Here is a 20,934-nt window from a genome sequence, read left to right on the forward strand (position 1 = left end):
TTGCTGTATCAGCAAGCTTGACAGGGAAACTGCGAAACTTTTCAGTGCCCTTTGAAGACTGTGCTTGTCTCGTAGCATTGTCAACATAACCCGATATTTCCAGAAACAAGACCAAAAACAAATGGGAGCAAAGCAGACGCCGCAGTATTTCATTCAGCGATACTCTTCTCTGCATGTCACTTCGTTAACTGCTTCTTCACCTATAGCTATAGGGTCACCCACAATGCACAGGGTCATGCATCTGGAGGGCAAGGGGCTTTTGGAACGCCTTTCACCTCCTGCACAGTGAGCCAATGACATGCTCGTGCCTCACAAGTTCCACCTTTACCCATCTTGATAATGCAGACGCATCCAAGGTGGCCCTACTCAACCCTGTATAAGCAAGCCTAGCTGCACACAGCCATAGGCCCGGGTTTTCAAATTATGAGCAACGTTATAGCCTGTGATGCCCCTCCTTATTTTGTTTGAATAAGAAATGACAGCAAACTAGCTACCAGTATATACACTGCCCTCCAGAAACCACTTACCAAGAAAGCCCAGCTGTGCACTGCTATAGTCACTTGTTTTCTGCAATGTTGCCCTTTTGTAACGGGCCTCTTTTTTGTTGCGACAACCAAGAACGACCAAGTAACATTGTATGCAGCAGCCTTTGGAAGCAGTCTACCAAATCTCTGCCTTGAGCACAGAAGCCTGGTGTGCTGCGATTAGTTGGTGGAACACGGGTGCACTGACTGTGACCAGTCAAGGGTCCAAGGAGGCAGGCAGGCAGTGGGAAAGAGAGAAAGGCGCCCACCTCGAGGTCCGTGCGCAGCACCTCGACAGTCCTCTGGTCTGGCAGGGCCAGGAAGGGCTGCTGGGGGGGACGCTCGGAGGGCAGCAGCGGACGCAGCCGGCAGAACACCCGGATGTTGCCCTGCACCCAGCCAGGCAGCCACAGTCGTCAGCATGCAGCAGAACCTCACTGACACTTACAAAAAAAGAAAGCAATCGAGAGATAAACACGAGCGTTTAATGCCTTTTTCACTTGTACATGTCTGTCACCGTCTGCTAGCGCATGCCGTGGCCCTTCCAGAGCAAGTGCTATATTTCGAAATATTGCCGACTTTTGTCCGCACTGGGATTGTCCTTCGCGCAAAAAAGCAACTCTGCACCGCTTCCATGTGGACTGCGGCCTCAGCATGTGTGGCCGCCGGAGATGCCACCTCTTCCTCCCCATCTTCGCCGCCATCTTTGTCAGAGGCTACGTCCAGCGCCGGTGCTGCTTCATGGTGTGGTTCGGCCACGACGATTTCTTCCAAGGTTAGCGTTTCGCACGTTGGCACGTCGTTATACAGGCGACGTTGGCTAGAAACAGCCGTGTGACGAAGTGACTCCCGCATGCCCAGCACTGCGGGAAAGCCGCTACGGTGACCCAGGCAGCCTGACCATCACTCGGAGCCTGCTTATTGCGGCTTGTGTGCTGAGGTTCAGTCCGCACACACGTCGCAACGTTTTTTTTGTTCACTGTAAAACGAGTCCTGCAGTTACAGCTGGATAAAATTTTTGAACTTTTGCACAGATTTACCACAAAAAACAACGCTATGGGGCATTTTTAGTGTTCGCGATTGAGAGCGTAGTAACGGGGTACTCATACGAACCAGGAACGTGTGAACAGGGCTGTGACCCCAGTCTGGGAATGACCAGTGAAACCAATGCTTCAGTGCACAAAGGCCTACCACGGCTCCGACACCATCTTTTAGCGAGCTCACGGAAGGGACTTGCATCATTTCTTTGCTGTAGCTAGCGCAGATAACTGTTCATACACTGAAGCAGACATAAAATAAACAAATAAAAAAAAATTCCGCCCAAGGTCTTTAAGCAAAGTGCCTGGCTCGAGCGAGCACCCGACTGGCTCAAAGCAGACATCTTGGCAGTGACAACAAACTTTCTGGACATCTCATTGGACAGAGGACTCGCAAGCCCATTACGCCACGATTGAAATGGGCACAACAAAGAAAGGTTTCAGACCAGCCAGTGCTGGCCTTTGACAACCCCAACCCCACTGCTGTTCAGCGAGACTAACAAATCTATCGCTTCCCAAAGATCGAGAGAAGCGCAGAAGCAACGATTTCTCCCAGACACTAAGTAAATGCATCTACGAACAATCTAAATGTATTCTGATACACAATTCACGAGAAAGGCATACTATTGGACTCTTCTCCATGATCGATGCCTGTATTGTCTTATCCAGAAACGTTCCTTTTTCGCGATTTTTAACTGACCGATTTAACACAATAGAAGCTCTGTTTCATGCATACGTCTTTGCGGCTTAGTCTTATAATTTGTATCGGGATGCTTTCAACCACACAAGAGTTACAGCCGCTTTCTGTAATCGTACTCCCTCCGTAAAAGGCCATGCTTTACTGCAGACCAGGCAATGTGGGGAAGCCAGCTTACAAAGGTCCAAGCTTACGCCGATACCCTGAAAGTCTGCTTCACATCTAAACACATATGCATTGATGAAAAGACGTTTTACTTGCCACATCCCCCCTTAAAGGGGCCCTAAATAGGCTTCCGAAGGTCGCCATTTCAATCGCGCAATCGCTAGAGTACCCATTCACGACAACGTGTACCAAATATTACACCTCTGCGTAAAGCAGGGGCCGCACAAACACGAAAAAAAGATTTCACTTTCTTCCCTGGCTCACCAACCATACCTTGCCGCCACACTTGCGCGCTCTGACGCAGTTCTTTCCGGCTCTGACGCGCCTCTATGACGCACGAGACACTGCCCAGTGCGGCGCCGCGAACGCGAACCACAGCGACAGCGCTCACCGTGCAACCGGAATCTGGTGGGCGGAGCATGCGCGTCGAGTGCTAAAAAAAAAAAAGCGCGCGCAGGGCTTGGCTCAGCCAATGACTGCACGTACATCAAGGAGGGTGATGGATTGCCCTGTTTCTCTCGGTGGTCTTGCGCCGGGTCGATGACGTCGCGGCTTCCACAGTGCTTCGGAGGAGCTACTAGAGGAGGAGAGCCCCAGGCCTTATGGGTGGCCCCTTTTAATGAGCGATAACTCGGCTAATACTTAACGAATTTAAACAATTTTTGCGGGATGACGTTCCTTGGATAGTACTCCAGTGACTGCGCACGCAAAATCGTAACATTCGGCAGCCTATTTAGGGCCCCTTTAAAAAATAACTTATTTATGGATCAAATGGAATCAAATGAGGAGCATTTATGTAGCTAACCATTCCAAGAACAAAACTGAAATCAGATTAAGGATACCTTCTATACTTTAAGTTAGAAGACCAATTACCTGAAACTTGCATTCAGCATAGTTACTGTATTTATTCGAATATAGGTCGACCTTTTTTTTCCGAAAATGTGCTTAAAAATTGAGGGTCGACCTATAATCGTGACCGAAGAACCTCGACCTATAGTCGCGATCAAAAATGGCGAGCGCACAGAGCGATCCGTTTCTCCGTCGCGCCCGGCGCTCCTCAATTTGAGGCGGCAGCGCGGAGCATCTAGAACAAAGACAGGCAAGAAAATAAAGGAAAAAATAACAAAACAATCAGCGCAAGAAAACCACCCACAGTCACTGCCGGCTATCGCGCATTACCTGCGGCCGAACTGGACACGAGCGAGCGCGAGCTGACGTACTGGCTAGAGAGCCAGATTGGCTTGGCTTGGTGTCTTCGGAGCCGCGGTAGCGGCTAGCGCGAGGTGGGGGTAAAGGTGACTTTCGCCACCTAGCGTAGCCACCTCGTGAACGGAACGGCGTTGCCTGCTTCGCTCGCTGTCTCTACTATCTCCCGTTCTCCGTTTCATGCGCTTTCTTTGTTTGCTTCGTTGTGATTTCCGCACACAATGTTTTTCTCGTGCGCATTGCGCGATGTCACGTCGGACTTTAACTCTTTTAGGACCGCTCCATAGGCCATCGATCACATATGATCGATGGTTTCGCGAGCCTGCAGAATACAAATTTTCGCTTGATGGAACACCTAGCGACATCTGGGAGATAGTTTGAAAACTGGAGTTTTCTCTTTTGTGAAGTTTCTTTTTTTATCGCCAGGCGGCAACGCGTCAGATATTTTATTCTGACGGGCAGTGGTTTTGAATGTAAACAAACATGGCGTCATACTCGTGCGAGCACGATAAGAAATCCACCTCGTCTCGGCTCGCATATCTTCGCCTTCTACTGTGGATTTTAACGATGAGAGTGGCAGTGAAGAGTCGAAATGCGGCTTTAGAGATTGGATTTCAGCTCGAGTGAGGATTCGGGCGTCGATCAGCCTGGAACATCAAATCGCGCTCAAAGGTGGCTGTTGGTTTCGGTTTCAATTGGCTCTGGAGTAGGTATGTGCGCTCGAACTATGTTCTGGCTGGTTTATATTTATTCGCTAGGGTGTTAACTACCTATGGTGGTGATCTCCTGCCACCAGCGCAGAAACGGATCAAGTTTTCACCGAGACAAGAGCCCGGCGTGTACCTGGGCGACGACGTAGCCATGGCCCTAGTGCCAAAGAGGTCACACACAAAACAAAAAACCAGTTACACCTAGCCGCATCAAACTTTTTCAATGAAGAAACAAAGCATTGTGTTAGATTTTGTATACAGTTGAACCTCATTATAAGAGACATGGATGTAAGAGACAAATGGGTATAAGAGACATTATTCACCCACATGGTTGGCTGCCCTATCTTTCCCATTGAATTGACCTCTTTTATAACAGACATCGGATGTAGAAGATTGGTTATAAGGGACAAGTCATCCTTGAACTTTAATCAATAATCTCGCTTGTAACAGACTTTTACACTTCAGACGCAGTGCCACCAGTTACTAATTGCAGTTGCTTCCATTGTGGAAACACAAGTGGACGACAGACGCCTGCATTATAACTTCAGCAAACACACCATGGTTCAGTCAGCTATGAAATGACGGCGAGGAGTCCTGCCAATGGAAATGCAACTTACAGAAGTGGTTGAAGCTTACTGTCATCCATTGGAGCGCGACCGCACTTGTGGGTAGCTCCCACTCACGTAGCTCCCAATCAAGAAGCATCACAGATGTCGAGTCCTGCAAGCGTAATGAATAGCCTGAGCACACAGCGGAAGAAGCTGTGTGCTCTGGCTATTCATCAGGCTTGGGAACTCAACATCTACGATTCATCTTCCACAGGCAGTGAAAGAAAAGAAAGCTTGTAGAATCAGTTGTAAAAAAACAGTGTAAATACAGTCATGAAGCAAACAAAGATTCAGACCTGTTTCATAAATTCTGGGAGCCAAACATAAATTAGAATGAACCTTTTGCAACATGCTGTAGCACTCTTTTGAGCTTATTTTAGTCATACGGTGCCCACATTGAACTAGGGTCTGATTAGTAAGTGAAAACATGGTTCCCTGCTTATAAGAGACATCTCGTATAAGAGACAGAAACTGTTCCCCGGTGCATGTCTCTTATAAAGGGGTTCAACTGTATCCTGAAATAATTTTATTCTTTTTTAATATTTTTATATTTACGCTTTTTTCTGTCTTTTTCTGTAGTTTTTTTACGAAGTTCTTAGTTTCAAATTTTTTCATGGTTCTATCGTCAGTGTTGAAGTAAAACTTGGTATTGTATGTAAAAGAACATATAATTAGCTGCATTTTGTTATATGCTAAGGCAGGATGGTGCCTTTGTTTTATGTAAAAAAAAATTTGTACCGAGACCTCCCTTTTCCATCACTTTTTCCGGCGGTCCCGAAAGAGTTAAGCGGCGGGTGATCCTGTTTGCTGAGAACTTGAACAACTGCGCCGCTCAGCGAGAGTTAGTCGTTAATGAAAAGCTGATCAGGGGATGGCGGAAACAGCGGGACGAACTTTTTGAAGGGACTGCGTCGTGCGTTTCGAGGCACGATGCTCTCGAGAAAAAACTCTGGCTGCACGTGAAAGAGGAGCGTGCGAAAGGACACCGAGTGTCCTGCGAAGATATTCAGACCAAAGCTCAGCAGTTAGTGCTGCGAGGCGGGATTGGCCGTTCAGCCTTCAAAGCCAGTCGGCGGCGGGGGTGGGTAACGAACTGCGGCGCAAGTTCCGACGACGACGCAGTGTGTGGCTCCGACCAGTGAGGTGACCGCATTGTAAATAAATGGGAATTTTAAAAAGTTTCCTCAAGTTTTTTCTTAAAAGCATGGGTCGACCTATAATCGAATATATTATTTTTTCGGCGACTTCAATTTTTAGGGGGTTGACCTATATTCGTGCTCGACCTATTTTCGAATAAATATGGTAACTAATTTGGCAACAAGTCAACAAGATTTTTACGCCAGCATCACCAGGAAGGTCTATTGTGTGCAAGGAAGCTATTAGATTATGGCATTACATCCTTTAGGCATAAAGAAAGAACAAAGAAGTTTTGAAATCGGAAGTAGTTTCATATGAAAAAGAAAGTGAAACTTTTTTTGGATACATGAAGGAAATAAAGCAATAATCAAATAGCTTCATTGCACAGAATAGACCTTCCTGGTGATGCTGACGTAAAAGTCTTGTGACTTCTTGCTTAATTATTTAATCTTGGGACGGCTCTGTGAAGGTAATTAGTCTAGTAACTCAAAAAGTATAGAAGATATTTTTAAACTGATTGAGGTTTTGTTGTTAGGTTAGTTAACTACATAAAATTGAATTTTGAATAAATTTATGCCATCTTATATCAAAATATGAACCGGCTTATGGGAAAACGCATTAGTTCTTTGACAGGACACTATCGGTCCCCACTAAGAAAGCTCTCGCCTTACAATCGGCGCCTCACCTTCAGCTCCTGGAGGGTGTTGTGTAGCTGCCGGCGTTCGAGCTCCCCAGCATCGAGCTGCTCCTGCTGCTCTGCCAACCGGGCCTGGCAGGCAGCCAGGGCCGACTCCAGCCGCTCCTTCTCGGCCGTCAGCGTGGAGCGCTGGGACTCCAGGGACTCCTGCACCGACTGCACGAGGCCACCACACATGCCCGCTATCAGTCGCACAGGAGTTTTCATCACAACACCGGCAGAAACATTCCAACTGGGTAAAACACGTGGCAGGCAGAGCGAGTGTCAAACTTTCTTCCTCCGTCAAAACTGGCAGTGATGAACGTTCGGGCTGCTGGCTATCCATGCATTGATGAAGATGATGGGAGCAATTATGACAGGCAACAGATTCTTGGTCAACCTCCAGCTGTGATGAAGATTACAATGACCTTGTCCATTCATCAGATAAGCGAATCAGACCCCGATCTCGACAATGCGTGGTCAAACCCGCTCCTCCACAAATGGTGACCGGAATAAGTGAAGGTTAGTGTGTACTACATGAACTTGCGCCTTTCAAAGTAGAAATCTGCTTTTCAGAAGGAATGTAAACGAGTCTAATCCAAAAATAAACTCCTGGACTATTTGTTAAACTGCAAGACCTACAGAGAAGAAGGCAAAAGTTGTCCCACAGCAACGAAACAGCAGAGAACGAATGAGCACAATCAACAATCCTGGATGCGCATCAAGGATTCACCTCAAAGCAGAGTTGCACACACACCCACATGCAAACTGTCGTAGCCAACTGCAAATTGGGCCACCATTGTTTTGCAAAAAATCCTCTACCGATCACCAGAGAATGCTTTTCACTGCTTTGCTTTGAACTGTTGATGGCAGTGCACAGCAAGTCATTGAAGACTAGTTTTGGGTCTTCCAACACTTGGGCTACTACAAACAGGAAAAAGTGCCAGTGTGAGCTCACAGCTCTGCTAAGAACAGGCATTCCTTCAGACTCATCTTTCTGCATAGTCCTCGCATAATAGTTGACTTTGCCACAAGTCGCATGCTTATTCCCACATCTCTCGCAACGAAGTAAAGGCCCAGAGGCATTTTATGGCAAAGCTGTACATAGCTACTCTCGCAATGGAAGTGGATGTCCAACCAGCGTGTTGCATCAATACGAAAAAATTGCAGCTTTCAGTATCCCGTGAATGCTAACAGGTAGCAGGTAACAAGTGAAGGTAACACTTATGATTGTCATCTGGCACCGTTACAACATATTCAAAATCAGGCTCTTCGTATCATTACTAACAGTGCATTCCGTGCTAACGCCCGTGTTTTGCTTCAACAGAATGTCATATCGGTTAAAAATTTATTCTATTAAAACATAGCCTCGTTTTTGTTTCAACTGCGTGTTAATGCATCGTACCAATTGATTGACAGGCAACTATTACAAAATAACAAATCCACCAGATTTGCAGCCAACGAAAATTACTTATAACCCATAGTCCGTACCAACTATGGTCAGATGACAACCGCTTTTTCAGCAGAATAGTCTTTCAGCAGAACTAAAATCTTCATCATTCTTTTCGTTCAAACACTTGCTAAAAACGTAATTCTTGAAATGATGAATGTATTGTTTTCATTATCTGTATTGCTATGTTACTGTTCATTTCATTGCCCAAGTTTTCAGAGTTCAGCTAGATGGTATGTGTAATGCAAGTGTATACTTAATGTATTTTTTGCTGTCAACCTTTTTACCTTGTTTGCTAGCACAATACTAATTCAATGTGCAACACGTATTTTTTCTCGCATTTTTTGTTTAACCAATTTCTTCACATTTTTTATTCTACTTTAACGCTGCCTAAGCTATGTTCATTGTTTTAAGCTACTGTTTTTTTTTGTTTTGCTGCTTTCTGTGTATTCTTTATTTTGTATTAATTAATCAAGGGTCCCGTTGCAGTCTGTTGACTTTGGTACCCTTGTGTGTATACTAACTTGTATGTATTTCACACCGTTGGAAATAAATTGAAATTCAAATATCTTAAAAAAAAAAAAAAAACAAATCGCTGAAATGGACCGCTAACACAGCTGCAACATGTAGCCAGGTTTAGTCTACTTCACATAAGTATGTACTTCACAGTGAAGTTATAATTCTGGAATTCTGTATGCTGTTGATACGTGAACTTCTATGGAAGAGAGGGAAGACAGCCTCAGGTTTGTCCACTTGAATAAAACTCATCCTTTCAAGTTTCATTCAGCCAATTAGCTGGGAAGTATCCTCGATTGGAAATTACAAAGGCAATTGGTGTCGTGCACTCCTTGGACTGTGCCCAGCCTTGCTGGTCATCCTTCACAGGGTGGAAGGGCACGCAATTTCCTTTGCAAACATAGAACATGAAAAAGACCCTTTTCAAAGGAGTGATCAGTGCATCGCTCACCAGCAGGGCAGCCCGCTCCGAGCGCAGACCTGCCAGGGCGCCAGTGGCCTCCGCCAGAGAGTGGTCCAGTGCAGTCACCGAGTGTTGCAGGGTGGCCACTTGCAGCTTGGAAGCGCCGAGCTCCGTGGATGCTGCCTGCTCTTTGCTCTTCCACAGGCTGGAGGGAGGGGAGGGAACAAAATGGGACTACCGTATTTACTCGACTAACACCACCACAAATGTAACGCAAGGGGAGACTTCTTGCTGCATCAAGGCAAAGAGAAGAACCGCCATAGCACCGACACGAGGCCAGCGGAGGCACACAAAAGCAGTTTTCAGTGCACTTTTTGGCAACTAGCTGCCAAAATGCAACACTGCCATTGTATATAAATCGGTGTGTACACGTAGAACGTTTTTTTAGAAGCGTTACTTGTTTTTTTTTGCTCAGCCATGCATTAGAGCACACTTGTGTTGACATTCGTGGTTGCAGGCGAACGCAACACGTCGCTTTCTTTCACAGGGTTCGTACAGGCTTCACAAGCAAAAATTCAAGGGTTTTCAAGGACTTTCAAGCACCAGAAAACACATTTTCAAGGTCCCAATCTAATGTTTTATCTGAGATTATTTGTAACTTTTTCAACATAATGCAATATTTTTTTTATTGCACAATACCCAAGCACATTAGTGCACATTTAGATAGGCGCTAACGGGTTCACGAATGCTCCCCCACCTTTTTTTATTTCATGATTGGTGTTTTTCTTTTTTCTTGCTGTTTTGCTCAGGCTGTCTTATTTCAAAGTCCCGCCTGCATCTCTTGCTTTGTCAGCAAGGGTATCAGATGAAATTAAATCGGCGAGTGTTGCTGCAAGGCAGGACAAACTATATACACGTCTGCCATTTGCACGTAAAAGCAAACGCAGATGGAGCGTATGAGGCGGCACAGCAAATATGCAATGAGTGAGCGTCCACAGACTAGACAAGATAGAGAACACAAGCCGGCTTTCACTGGAGTGGATTGAGAAGTGCCTGCTCACAATGTTGCCTCGTAATGAAAATTCACCAAACTTGTTGCAGTTTCACGCAATACACTGAAATTTGATTGTTTCAATGTTTCTTTACATTTGTTAACACCTAAAATCCACAACAAAACGCTTAAAATTCACGTGAAAAGACAGGGCCATTCATTCTCTCCAGGAAAATCAAGGGTTTTCAAGGACCATTTAAAAATTCCAGGACTTTCAAGGCCTTGAAATAGGCACTTCTAAATTCAAGGGTTTTCAAGGTTTTCAAGGACCTGTGCGAACCCTGTTTCACCTTTACTGTTTCATTCTCTGCTGATGCGAAGTTCTCGAGGGCAGAAAGCACCACCACATAATGCGAGTGCGGGTAATATACGAGTTGATGCCACAGCCAAGAATCGGGTTGAGGCGGGGCAGACGACTTATGCCAGCGTTTGTTTTCTGTGGGCTGTGGGCGCGATACGCATTTGCAGGGACAGCGGGCCCCGCAATGGAAGTTTCCAGTGTTGCCAATCTAAGAAATAGCCCGCTAAACTTGGCAGTGAATACCATCTAAAGAGCAATTAATAGAACATGAGGCTTACTGTGCCAACGCTACAAGGGCGATGAGGTGCGTTGTAGTGGAGGGCCCTGGATTAATTCTGACCACTTGGGTATCTTTAATGCACTTGTTTCCTCTCAACTCGACCACGGACTACGCAACAAAAGCTGCGCGCTTTCTCTCAGAGAGGGGGGCGGCTTGCGGCGTTCGATTTATCACAGGGCGGGGAGTTTTCTCCTTTACTCCGCAACATGGAGGGGTCTATTTCCGGTCTGGTGCCACAAAAAAAGCCGGCTTGACTGCCTGCTCACAAGAGTGCACTTGGGCTGGTAATGAATTTTTGAAGCAATAAACGTTTGTTGTCGAGTGGTCTGGTTGAAAGAAAAGTATTGAGCTGATCACTCAAACTCCGCACGCACACAAAACACAAAATTGCAAAACTGTGCATACAGGTTCTGGCATAGAAGAGGTTAATACACAGCGCCGACGACGGCAGATCGTCACAGGAAATACGAGAAATCAGGCGCAAAGTTGACCAATGACAGCCAATCGGACAGCCATGGCCTCAATGACGTCATGTAGGCCACGCCAGGGGTGCATAATGAGGAGAATTGAAGAGAGCGCGGTTGGTTTTCGGCGTCTTTCACAGATTTGCCCGCTCCCCGCTTCACATGCACGTGTTATATTTGGCTCGGGCATTACTGGAAGTGTAAGCTAAACGTTGCGCAGGTTTACTTGCACTGCTCAGAGAGCGTTGCAGGGTCTGTTTCAGCGTTTGTGAGCGACTGAGTTAAGAGTCTGAACGAGCGAGCAAGTCGGAAACAAGGCATTACCGGTGCAAGGAGGACCCATCAAGAAGGCCGCCACCCACCTGAGGTCCTGTTCGAGCTCTGCGATCGTGGCAGCCTGCTGCCTGGTCCTCTGCTGCTCCGCCTGCAGAGCTGCGCTCAGCTTCTCCACCTCTTGCAGCTGAAAGGCGCATGGAAAGCCAAGGAGGGATTGGTCGAGAGAAGGAAGAGCAGAGGGGGGGGGGGGGGGGGGGTTGAAATGACATGACGCCACTGGAGAACATGCCAATTTCAGGCTTACAGTACTCCTCATAGTGGCACGCACAAGTAGAAAAAGAAGTAACTAATATGTGTGCAGTTACACAAGATCAACGTAAGTACTGAATACAGTAGACTCTCAATAAACAGAACTTCAAGGGACCGAAAAAAATTAGTTCCGCTTAACAGGAGTTCTGTTTACCGAGATAGATGTACAAAGGTGCAAATTTATGTGCGTGCACACCCGGAAGGGCATTTCATGGAACTAGCGGGTAGTTTTTCAGAAAGCAAGAAAACTAGAAGAGGCTTAGGCGGAGCATTCACAAAGTTGATTTGGCAACATGAGTCGCTGTGCACTACAGAATGAGTCAACTATTTTTGTTTGAGTCCTTGCAACTGCATCTTCATGGAGGCTAGAGGCCGGAACTTCGCGAGTGCTTACGAGCCACCAAATTTAGAAGATGGCAATGTCGTAATGAAGCGCGAATAGCACCACAATGGCACGAATGAGGCGGCAGGAGCTGAGCCCTGTAACCTCGGCGACTTGAATTGAGACCGAACGACTGGAAAAAGAACTGCGATGCTGCATTCGTTGCGCTAACACGGCTAACCACTCACGAGACGAGGCTTACGAGGCCAACGAGGTTAAAAAAGCATGAAGGAAGAAGAAACAAAAATGAAACAGCCGGAACCGTAAAAAGCTGATTCTCATGCCGAGGGGTATCACAAAAAGTTCCGATTCTAGTTCAGTTTACACGGTGATGCAGAAATTTTAGTTCTGATTACCGAAGTTTTTTTACGTTATCTGAATACAAAACCAACCAACTTACCGGCTACTGTTCCGTTTAAGTGGCAATTCCGTTAAGCGATTTCCATTTATCGAGATTCTACTGTACATCTTTACTTTGACCCCCCCCCTTTTTTTTTCAGAAACTCCTAGCAAGGGAGAACGATAATTAGAGCAAATTATGCACGAAATTTGACTAGTCAGAAGGGAGGGGTTTGTTTGCTTACATCCGACTCCCTGCAACTGAAAATACATCTGTTAAAAAAGGCGCAATGCCAACACAGTATTAAGCCTGAAGGGTAACGAACAGGGTGGTGCACCGTTTGTTTAAGTCCACGTTGCAAAAGGCACAAAACATCGCACAGCTTTCCGTCTGGACGAGACTACGTCGCAACTTCAAAGAAACATGAAGAGCACATCTTTGAAATGGACACATGTCAGAATATCGCCCACACTGCACATTTAGGCTACAACTATCCGCTGCAATAAAGAAGTCTTTCTCTTTACTTTGAGATTAGTGCGAGTGATTCGGAAGATGCACGTGGACGGCTGCTGCACTGGTACAGAGCGGGAGCAAGTGCAGGGTTTACCCGGACGCTGCTCTGCTGGCTGAGCTGCTCCTTTTCGCCAGACAGGCCCTGCATGCGCTCCTCCAGGTCCCTGATGCGTCCCTGGAGGTCCCACGGCTTGCGCTTGTTGGGTGCAGAGGGGGCCAGGGCTGCTGTGGATCCCCCCACCGCTCCTGATGCTGTTGCTGCTCGGAAAAGAAGGAAGGGCACCCCATTTCAAGCTCAAAGCAGTGCAATATGGGAAAACTACAGGTTTTCGCACTCAATTTAATCCAATCGCCATACAAGTTAATCCAAGCGCCAGCAAATTTAATCCAAGAATCCAGTGCTGTTGGAAGGTTGTTCAGGGGTGTTTTGTGCGGATCTAGGCGCAGCTTTGCGGGCTTTGATGCGCATGGTGCGATGAAAACGTGGCATTCCTTGATGCCTTACGTGCAAAATATCGTATGTGCAGCTAAATGGATATTAACCAACACCCGCAGACCAGGAGAGCGATCTCGTTTGATCTGTAGGTGGTGTGTGGTGATCGTCTGCGATATCGTCAGAAGTATCGTCTGCTCACGTACCGTTACCCCAGCAGATTAGCTAGCATATTTTTGCGCGAGCAGACGATATTTTCGAGTATCTCGCAGATGATATAATTTGGAAATAATGCTTAATGCTGCAGAAAAGCATTCAATTATTGAAAACCAGAATGTAAAGAGCATTCAAGTAATGTGTCATTATCAAAGGAGCTTCTGAAGGCACTGCAACGCGAAGATCAGACGATACTTCGGACGCGTGTTATCGACGGCGCTCTCGCAGACGATCAGTTCACAGCAACGGCCTGTGCGTGTTTGTAAATGTCCATTGAGCTGTTTGCATAAGATAGCACATACTGCACCAAGAAACACACGTTTTGACCACACCACGCGCAACAAGTCCTCAAAACTGTGCCCGATTTCGCACAAACGTTCCTGAAGAACCAACCTAACAACAGCTGGACTAATTTGACTGTTGATGGGAATAAATTTGCTGGCACTTGGATTAAATTGAGTGGGAAAACCTGTACTAACAGTGACTAGATATCCACTCACTGAGGTATGTGGGAATCTCGCAAAGCTCCCCTACGGGCACGAGATCAATATTTGCTACTTCAAAGCATTCATTATTCCCTTCAGTTCAGAGCACAATTTTACTGTTTAGCATATCAAAATAAAGTTTTTTTGAATGATTAACAAAAGATGACTCCATTGCTTGACATGCATGGTGAAGCTCCGAGACACTCATTTTTTAAAGCTTGCTGGCTTCATTGCACCCCGCCAAGCCAAACATGCACACGACCCGGCGTATTCAATGTCATGCTCGTTCTAAAGAAGGCGAGATAAAGTGAAGTTCTGTTTGCACAAAGAAGTTGAGCCAGGTGTTCCCCATGCCAGTTACTCAATTTCCTTGTCATCTTGCTGCTGCAAATCTATTTGTAGCCACATAGGCCAGCGAGTATCAGCTTGACAACCCAACGACACAATTCAGGCACACTTTTCAACAGGAAAAAAAAAAAAAAAAAAAAAAGAGGGTAGAGTGCACAAAGATCAAAAAAGAGGGCAGGGCATCACTTAAAAAGTGGCTTCTTGCATGTTCCACCAGGAAAACCCGGTTCTGAGTGTGAGCAGATCTTTCAGCATAGATTCAGCAGAAAAGTCAACAGCATGCTATTGTCACATAACCAAGAACGATGCAGGTTTCTTTCAATAAAAACGGTTCATTGGAGCAAACTTGCACTCTGATACAGATAGGAAGTAAAAACAAGCGGCGAAAAAGTGGTCAAGAAAGAGACACGCACAGTAAAGGTACATCAGCACTTGGGACTCTGGCACGCCGCGCGATGAGGCGGTGCTCACACCTACAACAAGCGATGATGCGACTGCGTTTAACGGAGCTGCTACCTGACCTGTACGACTTCCTTGGTGCTTCCACCATTTGCACTCCAAAGAAAAATACGTTCCACTGGCGTGACAAAACAGGTAGAAATCACTCCAGAGTACATGCTACTAACCTGGAACAGTGCTGAAAGCGTTGCAGGGCGCGGGAGGAGCCAAAAATAACGAACTCAAGCAGGCTCTTTCCAACATTATATTGCAGGAAGAAAAACACGGTTGCTTTCATGACACAACCGCGGCGCAGTGCCACAACACTCGCATCCCAACTGTCAAATCCCGCTTCTTTTCAAAGACGCAAAAGTTCCGACACCTCTGAACTCCCACGGTGTTTGCTACTCACCGATTGAGGTATGAAAAGATTGCAAGACAGCCAACAGTCTTGCTATCCATGTAGCTAATACAAAGATTACTGGCTTTTACAACTGAAACGTGTTTATCTACACTGACGACTCCCACACTGTTCGTTGATTGCCGTTCCGACGTACGCCGTTGGGAATGCCAAACGTTTCGCTTCCAGCTACATCAGTTCACTCTGTGGCCATGATTGGCTACCAGGTTTTGCGACCTCATCGCATGTCGAGGGAATTCGGTCCAAGAGTCATCAGCTCCGCCGTCACAAAGCGACGAAAAGTGACGGCCGGCTCATTGCTTTGCGGTGCCACACGACGTGCTAAGTCGCAAGGGAGAATGTGCCCTAAAGTTTTGGCGAATGGAATGCCACGCCATTTACTCTGCGAGTATTTACCTCTTCACGTAAAGCTTCCGGGAACCGTCGAATTAGATTCAGAACACAGGCGATCAAAGAGGTTTTAGTTTAGCGACGACAGGGTGAAACACTCTCCCTATCAAATCGGACAGCTTGCGCGGCGTACAACAGAAAGGGGAGGAAAACACTTGCTTCGTTTCGTTCCCTTCGTTTCGGTGTGGCCGGACAACAAAAACATAAGCGTAACGGATAGCATGTGGGGACTCCATACATGAGGCTATGCATGCATAGCACGACTTGAACACAGCAGCTGTCTCACCTTTGGGCCGTGCACCGGTGCTTGCAGCAGCACTTGGGACGTTGCATGCAGAGCCGGCAATGTTCCTCCGAGACTTTCCCAGGGGCACTGGGATGGGGCCGCCTGGCCGCAGGCGCTTTGCCTGGACTGGGGCTGCAGCCAGGCGCTGCAAGCAACAACACCCGATCATGCGAGTGCCGAGAGGGACCCAGAAAGATGCACATTTCGAGAATTGCCACGTAGGTAGTGGTATTCTCACGCCGCATTAATCTTGTCATGCAGCTTTTTGAGAACAGTCCGAGGAAGTGCAGGATGCGACAAACACAATACAGAAGGAAACATCGTGAAGTAAGTGCTAGAAAAAAAATTTGCGCGAGAAGCACACAATTTAAAGGAGCCATGAAGAGAAAATGCAAGGTGGTTTTATTCGAAAGATTTCGTGTTTTATAGTGCCCCCAGCGCTTGTCCGGATACAGACGGTGCTTTATTCACTGAGAAATTAAACAATTTAAGTTAAAATTTTGATTTTCCCGCTCAATCGTGCGTTTTCGTGGTCCCAAATGACATCACAGGAACCGACCGCTCTGCAGCCTAGAGTACCTTCATTCACGCATCCGCCGTACAGGGTAGAGACACGTATACGCTGGCGCCGCCATTTTCGGTTGCTCGCTCGCCGCCGAAGCAAGTCATTGTGTCAAAACCGCGCTAAAATTATCGCCGCAACGCGGTTTACTGAAGAAGTTTGAATCATATTGTCTGTTTCGCGTTGCTAGGTCTCGTGGGAAACGAAAAGAATAACGCGTTGAGCCCGTTGGCCCAATTGCGGCGGCACCGGACCATTCAAAGGTTGTCTCCACCCTGTACAGCGGTGTTGGTTTGTTCCCGCGTTTCTTTACGTTCCGTAACCTAGATGGCGCCACCATACCGTGGCAAGCGTTTGGTTTGTTTTCGCCCGCATTTAATCCTGACTTGTTTTTGTTCTGGGAGAAAATATTCGTTCCCTGAAACAGTGCTCGCTCGATAAATGGGGTCACGCAAGACACCGTTGCTTGCGTCAATCGGCCAGTGTCGTCTGAGGCAACCCCAAGCCCCGTAGTGCTGTGCAGCTAAACCAAGCATGCTGTGCGCAGTACGAACAGCAGAACGCATCAGTACTTCTATGTTTACATGTGCTTTCGTAACTTCCACTGTTTGTCCCATCATTCTTATTGCTTTGTAAAGAATGTGCCTTAAATTTAAGCGCAAATCGCTCGTTCGTCTAGTTTGTAAGCTCTACCTAATTTGCGTCTGCTTCTGCCAAGCTCCGCCAATCGCAGAGCTTAGCTCATGTGACATCATAGGTTCTGTTGCGGGAAATGAGCTGGTGGGTCGCATGACCATTCCCGTTTTTCCTAATTATGTAGCTTATTTGAGCGAAGTTAACGTTAAAAGTGGTGTCAGTATGATTGTAACGAGACAATCTTTTGAATGAACCAAACTTGTGTTTTCTCTTCATGGCTCCTTTAAGGGTTGGGGAGAGGATATCTGAGCCCAGTGCAAAATTGTAGTATGCGAGTAAGTAGGTGCACTAAGGAAAAAAAGCCTATATTCTTCCCCCCCACCCCCCCCCCAAATATTACACTTGAGTACAAACAATAAACCTATGTTATTTTTGCACAAATATTTGTGGGTGGCCAATTGCAGAAGCTGATGGGTGGAGTAGACTTAAAAAGAAAAGACGCCTCAGAACAACTGTGTTATCATGGGTGGAAACAGTGCAGCTGGAATGCTTTGGTAAGCAGCTTTAAAAGCTTGCTTGACACGCAACAATGCCTCCCTCCAAATTCCACACACAGAACAATACGATAAATCAGCAGCAGACTCGTTTTACTCGCCAGTTTGTAGGCAAATAAACAACCGCTTGCTACCAAACAAGCAATAATAAAGCTGCGTTGAAAGTGCGTCAACACAGATTTAAATTTCCCGCCTGGCACGGCATAGATGTAGCTTACCTGGTTTTCCTTCACCGACATGCTGCTCGCCACGCGGCACAGCCCACCCACCGCTGCCATTGCTGGTCGCTTTGTGGGAGACCGGAGCCTCCGCTGTGCTGGGTTGGCAGCCTGCAGGAAAGCAAACAAGTACGTACAGTCTTGGCCATAAGTTTGCAGGCCAAGTAAGGAAGGAGTTATTCGGACACAACGAATTCAATACACACGCTTTTCCCTCGAATGGGACAAATATTGTACACCAGAAAAGTGGCAAGAGCACGCGTTTCTGTCGTCGAGTAATTTGGCAACGCTTAAAGTTAAGGTTTTGCTTCGAATTGTGTGGCTAAGTGACTTTTGACTAAGACTGCTTGGAATATAGATTGAAGTGCTCAGCAGCACTGCTCGTGTGTCTGTGCAAGAACAGAAGACAATGTAACTGACAATTCCAGCGAGTGTAGCGAAGTGTACTGAATCATACAAAGAAGGAGCATGCTATTATGTATCTACTCTGGAATAGTGGCACCAGAAATGTAGTCCTAGTGAACAGAAAAGAGGCAGCCTGATTTTTAATCCAGTCCTTTTGGTTTTCAAGCACAGATTTACAGGAAACTTCAGTGCCAGTTTGAACACTGCAGCAACAGTTCAAAGTGGTTATTTTGTCATCGATGTTGCACTGTATTTGTGAAATGGACGGCATTTGGTAAAAAGAAAGGCTCACCTTCTGGTCTGCCTCACCAGGCAGCGGCTCTTGTGCTGAAAGAAGAAAAATTGGGGCAAGTTTAGAGGACTTGCACAGATCACGGTTTGTAGAAAGTATGAGAGGTGGAAGACACTGGCCAGTTGGAAGAGTGTACATATAATGTTCTGGATTCTGGACAGGATTCTGGCTCACTTCGACACTATTCTTCGAGTTCCATGGTTTGGTTGGCATGCACAATTTCCCAACCTAACCAGCAAGCTGGAATGTTTGCCAGCCTCTAAATTTTAGAATCTGGGGGGTTAACATAGCAGTGCTACACCCAAGCTATCAAGTGCAAGTAGTAAAGGGCTGCGGATTAATTTGCACTACCTGGAGATTATTATGCCCAAAAATCTTGATGCCCAGGTGAGTTTCCGTTTTTTTAACCTCCATCAGAAAATTGGCCACCACGGCCGACATCAAACTTGTTTTTGAGCTTGGCAGCATGGCACCGTAACCACTAAGCCACCGCGGCAGGGTCGCAGAAATACCTTGCGATTTAGCCCCGGTAAGGGCACCGTTATCAAAAGAAATTTGTCCTGCCTATTCCTGCTCTAGTTGCTTAACTGCACCTGGATCTCCTCCAGTTAGATAAAATTATTTTACATAACCACGGAATGACCACCTATCGACGTGTTAGCAATGAGAGCATTCTTTTTATGATCGGGGTTCGATTCTTGGCCACAGCAGCCGCTTTTCTGATGGAGGCGAAAAGGGAAAACACCCATGCGTTCGCGACTTGCCTACTAATGCACGAAAGCCTCTCGCCTTGCAATCAATTCTTAAATTCATGCTTGAAGAGACGCGCCTTTCAGCTGGTTAGACCACGAGAATTTTGCGTCTTTGTTTCTTTTCGCTTTTTTGTTGCTACCTTTTTCTTTTGCCATACACTTTAGCACTTTTTTTGTAGGTACGAGACGTGTGTGCTACTTTTATGTGCAAACTTATTCAGTGTGTGTTTTCGAGCAATGTTGCAATAATGATACTACCCCTTTTGCAAGTTCCTTCTGTTGCGATTGCTGCTACGATTAACTGCATTGTTAATTTACAAAAGGTTCCTCGCCAGTGCCACACTTCGAGGCCTCTTTCTGTAATAATAACCATGCCCTGTACCTTTATAATATCTTACAATAAATGTAAACAGAATAACATGAATAGTTCTGTGTTGAAAAAAATTACAAGCAAAACAGATGTGTACACAAGGAATAACAGACAAGTGCCACGTATGATGTACTCTATTTCTTGTGCCCGCATCTTTTGGTGGGCTTGATTTATTGGGATTTATTTCTATTATCTAGCATTACCACAATAATGCAAACTTTGAGGAAGTTCCACCTGTAATCATATCAGCGCAAATGGAATAATTGGTCAGATGAAATTTGAAAAACCTAAAAAATTTGGCTGTAAAAAACTCAAGACTAGTGACATAACAATGCTATGCATAAGTAGACAATTTTCTGAATTTCTGGCGAACTTTTTTTAGTTCAACAACGAAGCGATATATTCCTGAAAGAAACAAGCTAGGACATTAGGAACATGTCTATTTATTGGTAAACCTTCTGGTGTTGGTACACGATGCTTTTTAAACCCACTGGTCTGAAAGTGGTAAATCCCATAGGAACGCGATTGGGCAAGTCCCCTTCAAATGAAACCAACACACCCAATTTTGAAACCTCCATTACAGTTGTGTGTTTGCTCAAAAAGGTTCACCCGCAAAGCAGGGCTCAACTCAATTCCCTTGTTAAAACGCTTAGTGCAGTACCAACCACCTCATGACCAACACCCAATTAGATTTAGTGGAGTTCAGACATCCGAGACAGCCGAATGAAACCTGGCTTGCCGTATATGGCTGAAAGAACAAACGCAACAGTTGAAACTTCTCGGCCGTAACTATTGCGCCCCGCCTTCAACTAACCACTGAAATGACATTTTTTACAGTGTGCGAATATTTAAAATCAAAATGGCAGCAAATATTGGCGACCTGGAAAACCCGACAGGTGCAGGCGAGAATGTCACCAGCGCGAGGTGCAAACCATTGTGCAATTCGCCGACCGTCCAGACCTGCCGAAACAGGCCGTAACAGGAGAGCCACCCGTAGTTGAAAGGCGTGGCAAGTTAAACAGGCTTGGAAACCGCGGCGCGAAGAAGTCGGCACAGCAACGCTTCGTTCGTTTCGCAAATACT

The 20,934-nt window shown here is 46.2% G+C and overlaps 1 protein-coding gene across 2 annotated transcripts in view; it reads right to left on the reverse strand.

Moving 5' to 3' along the window:
- The window catches only part of LOC144151342 (kinesin-like protein KIFC1), a 35,232-nt gene that overhangs the window by 13,497 nt on the left and 801 nt on the right, over nucleotides 1–20,934 (reverse strand). The window contains exons 2-9 of one of the 2 annotated variants that reach the window (XM_077682351.1): nucleotides 18,730–18,764; nucleotides 18,033–18,143; nucleotides 16,063–16,207; nucleotides 13,140–13,303; nucleotides 11,588–11,685; nucleotides 9,178–9,334; nucleotides 6,770–6,937; nucleotides 794–913 (exon numbers count right to left, since the gene is read on the reverse strand). In XM_077682351.1, coding sequence (XP_077538477.1) covers nucleotides 794–913; nucleotides 6,770–6,937; nucleotides 9,178–9,334; nucleotides 11,588–11,685; nucleotides 13,140–13,303; nucleotides 16,063–16,207; nucleotides 18,033–18,143; nucleotides 18,730–18,764 — 998 coding nt within the window. Of the gene's footprint in view, nucleotides 1–793; nucleotides 914–6,769; nucleotides 6,938–9,177; nucleotides 9,335–11,587; nucleotides 11,686–13,139; nucleotides 13,307–16,062; nucleotides 16,208–18,032; nucleotides 18,144–18,729; nucleotides 18,765–20,934 lie in introns of both variants that reach the window. The other variant, XM_077682350.1, reaches the window with a different exon arrangement.

Source organism: Haemaphysalis longicornis, unplaced genomic scaffold, assembly GCF_048455015.1.
Source record: "Haemaphysalis longicornis isolate Haplotype H1 unplaced genomic scaffold, Haemaphysalis longicornis Haplotype H1 scaffold_9, whole genome shotgun sequence".
In the NCBI taxonomy this organism is placed as follows: Eukaryota; Metazoa; Arthropoda; class Arachnida; order Ixodida; family Ixodidae; genus Haemaphysalis; species Haemaphysalis longicornis.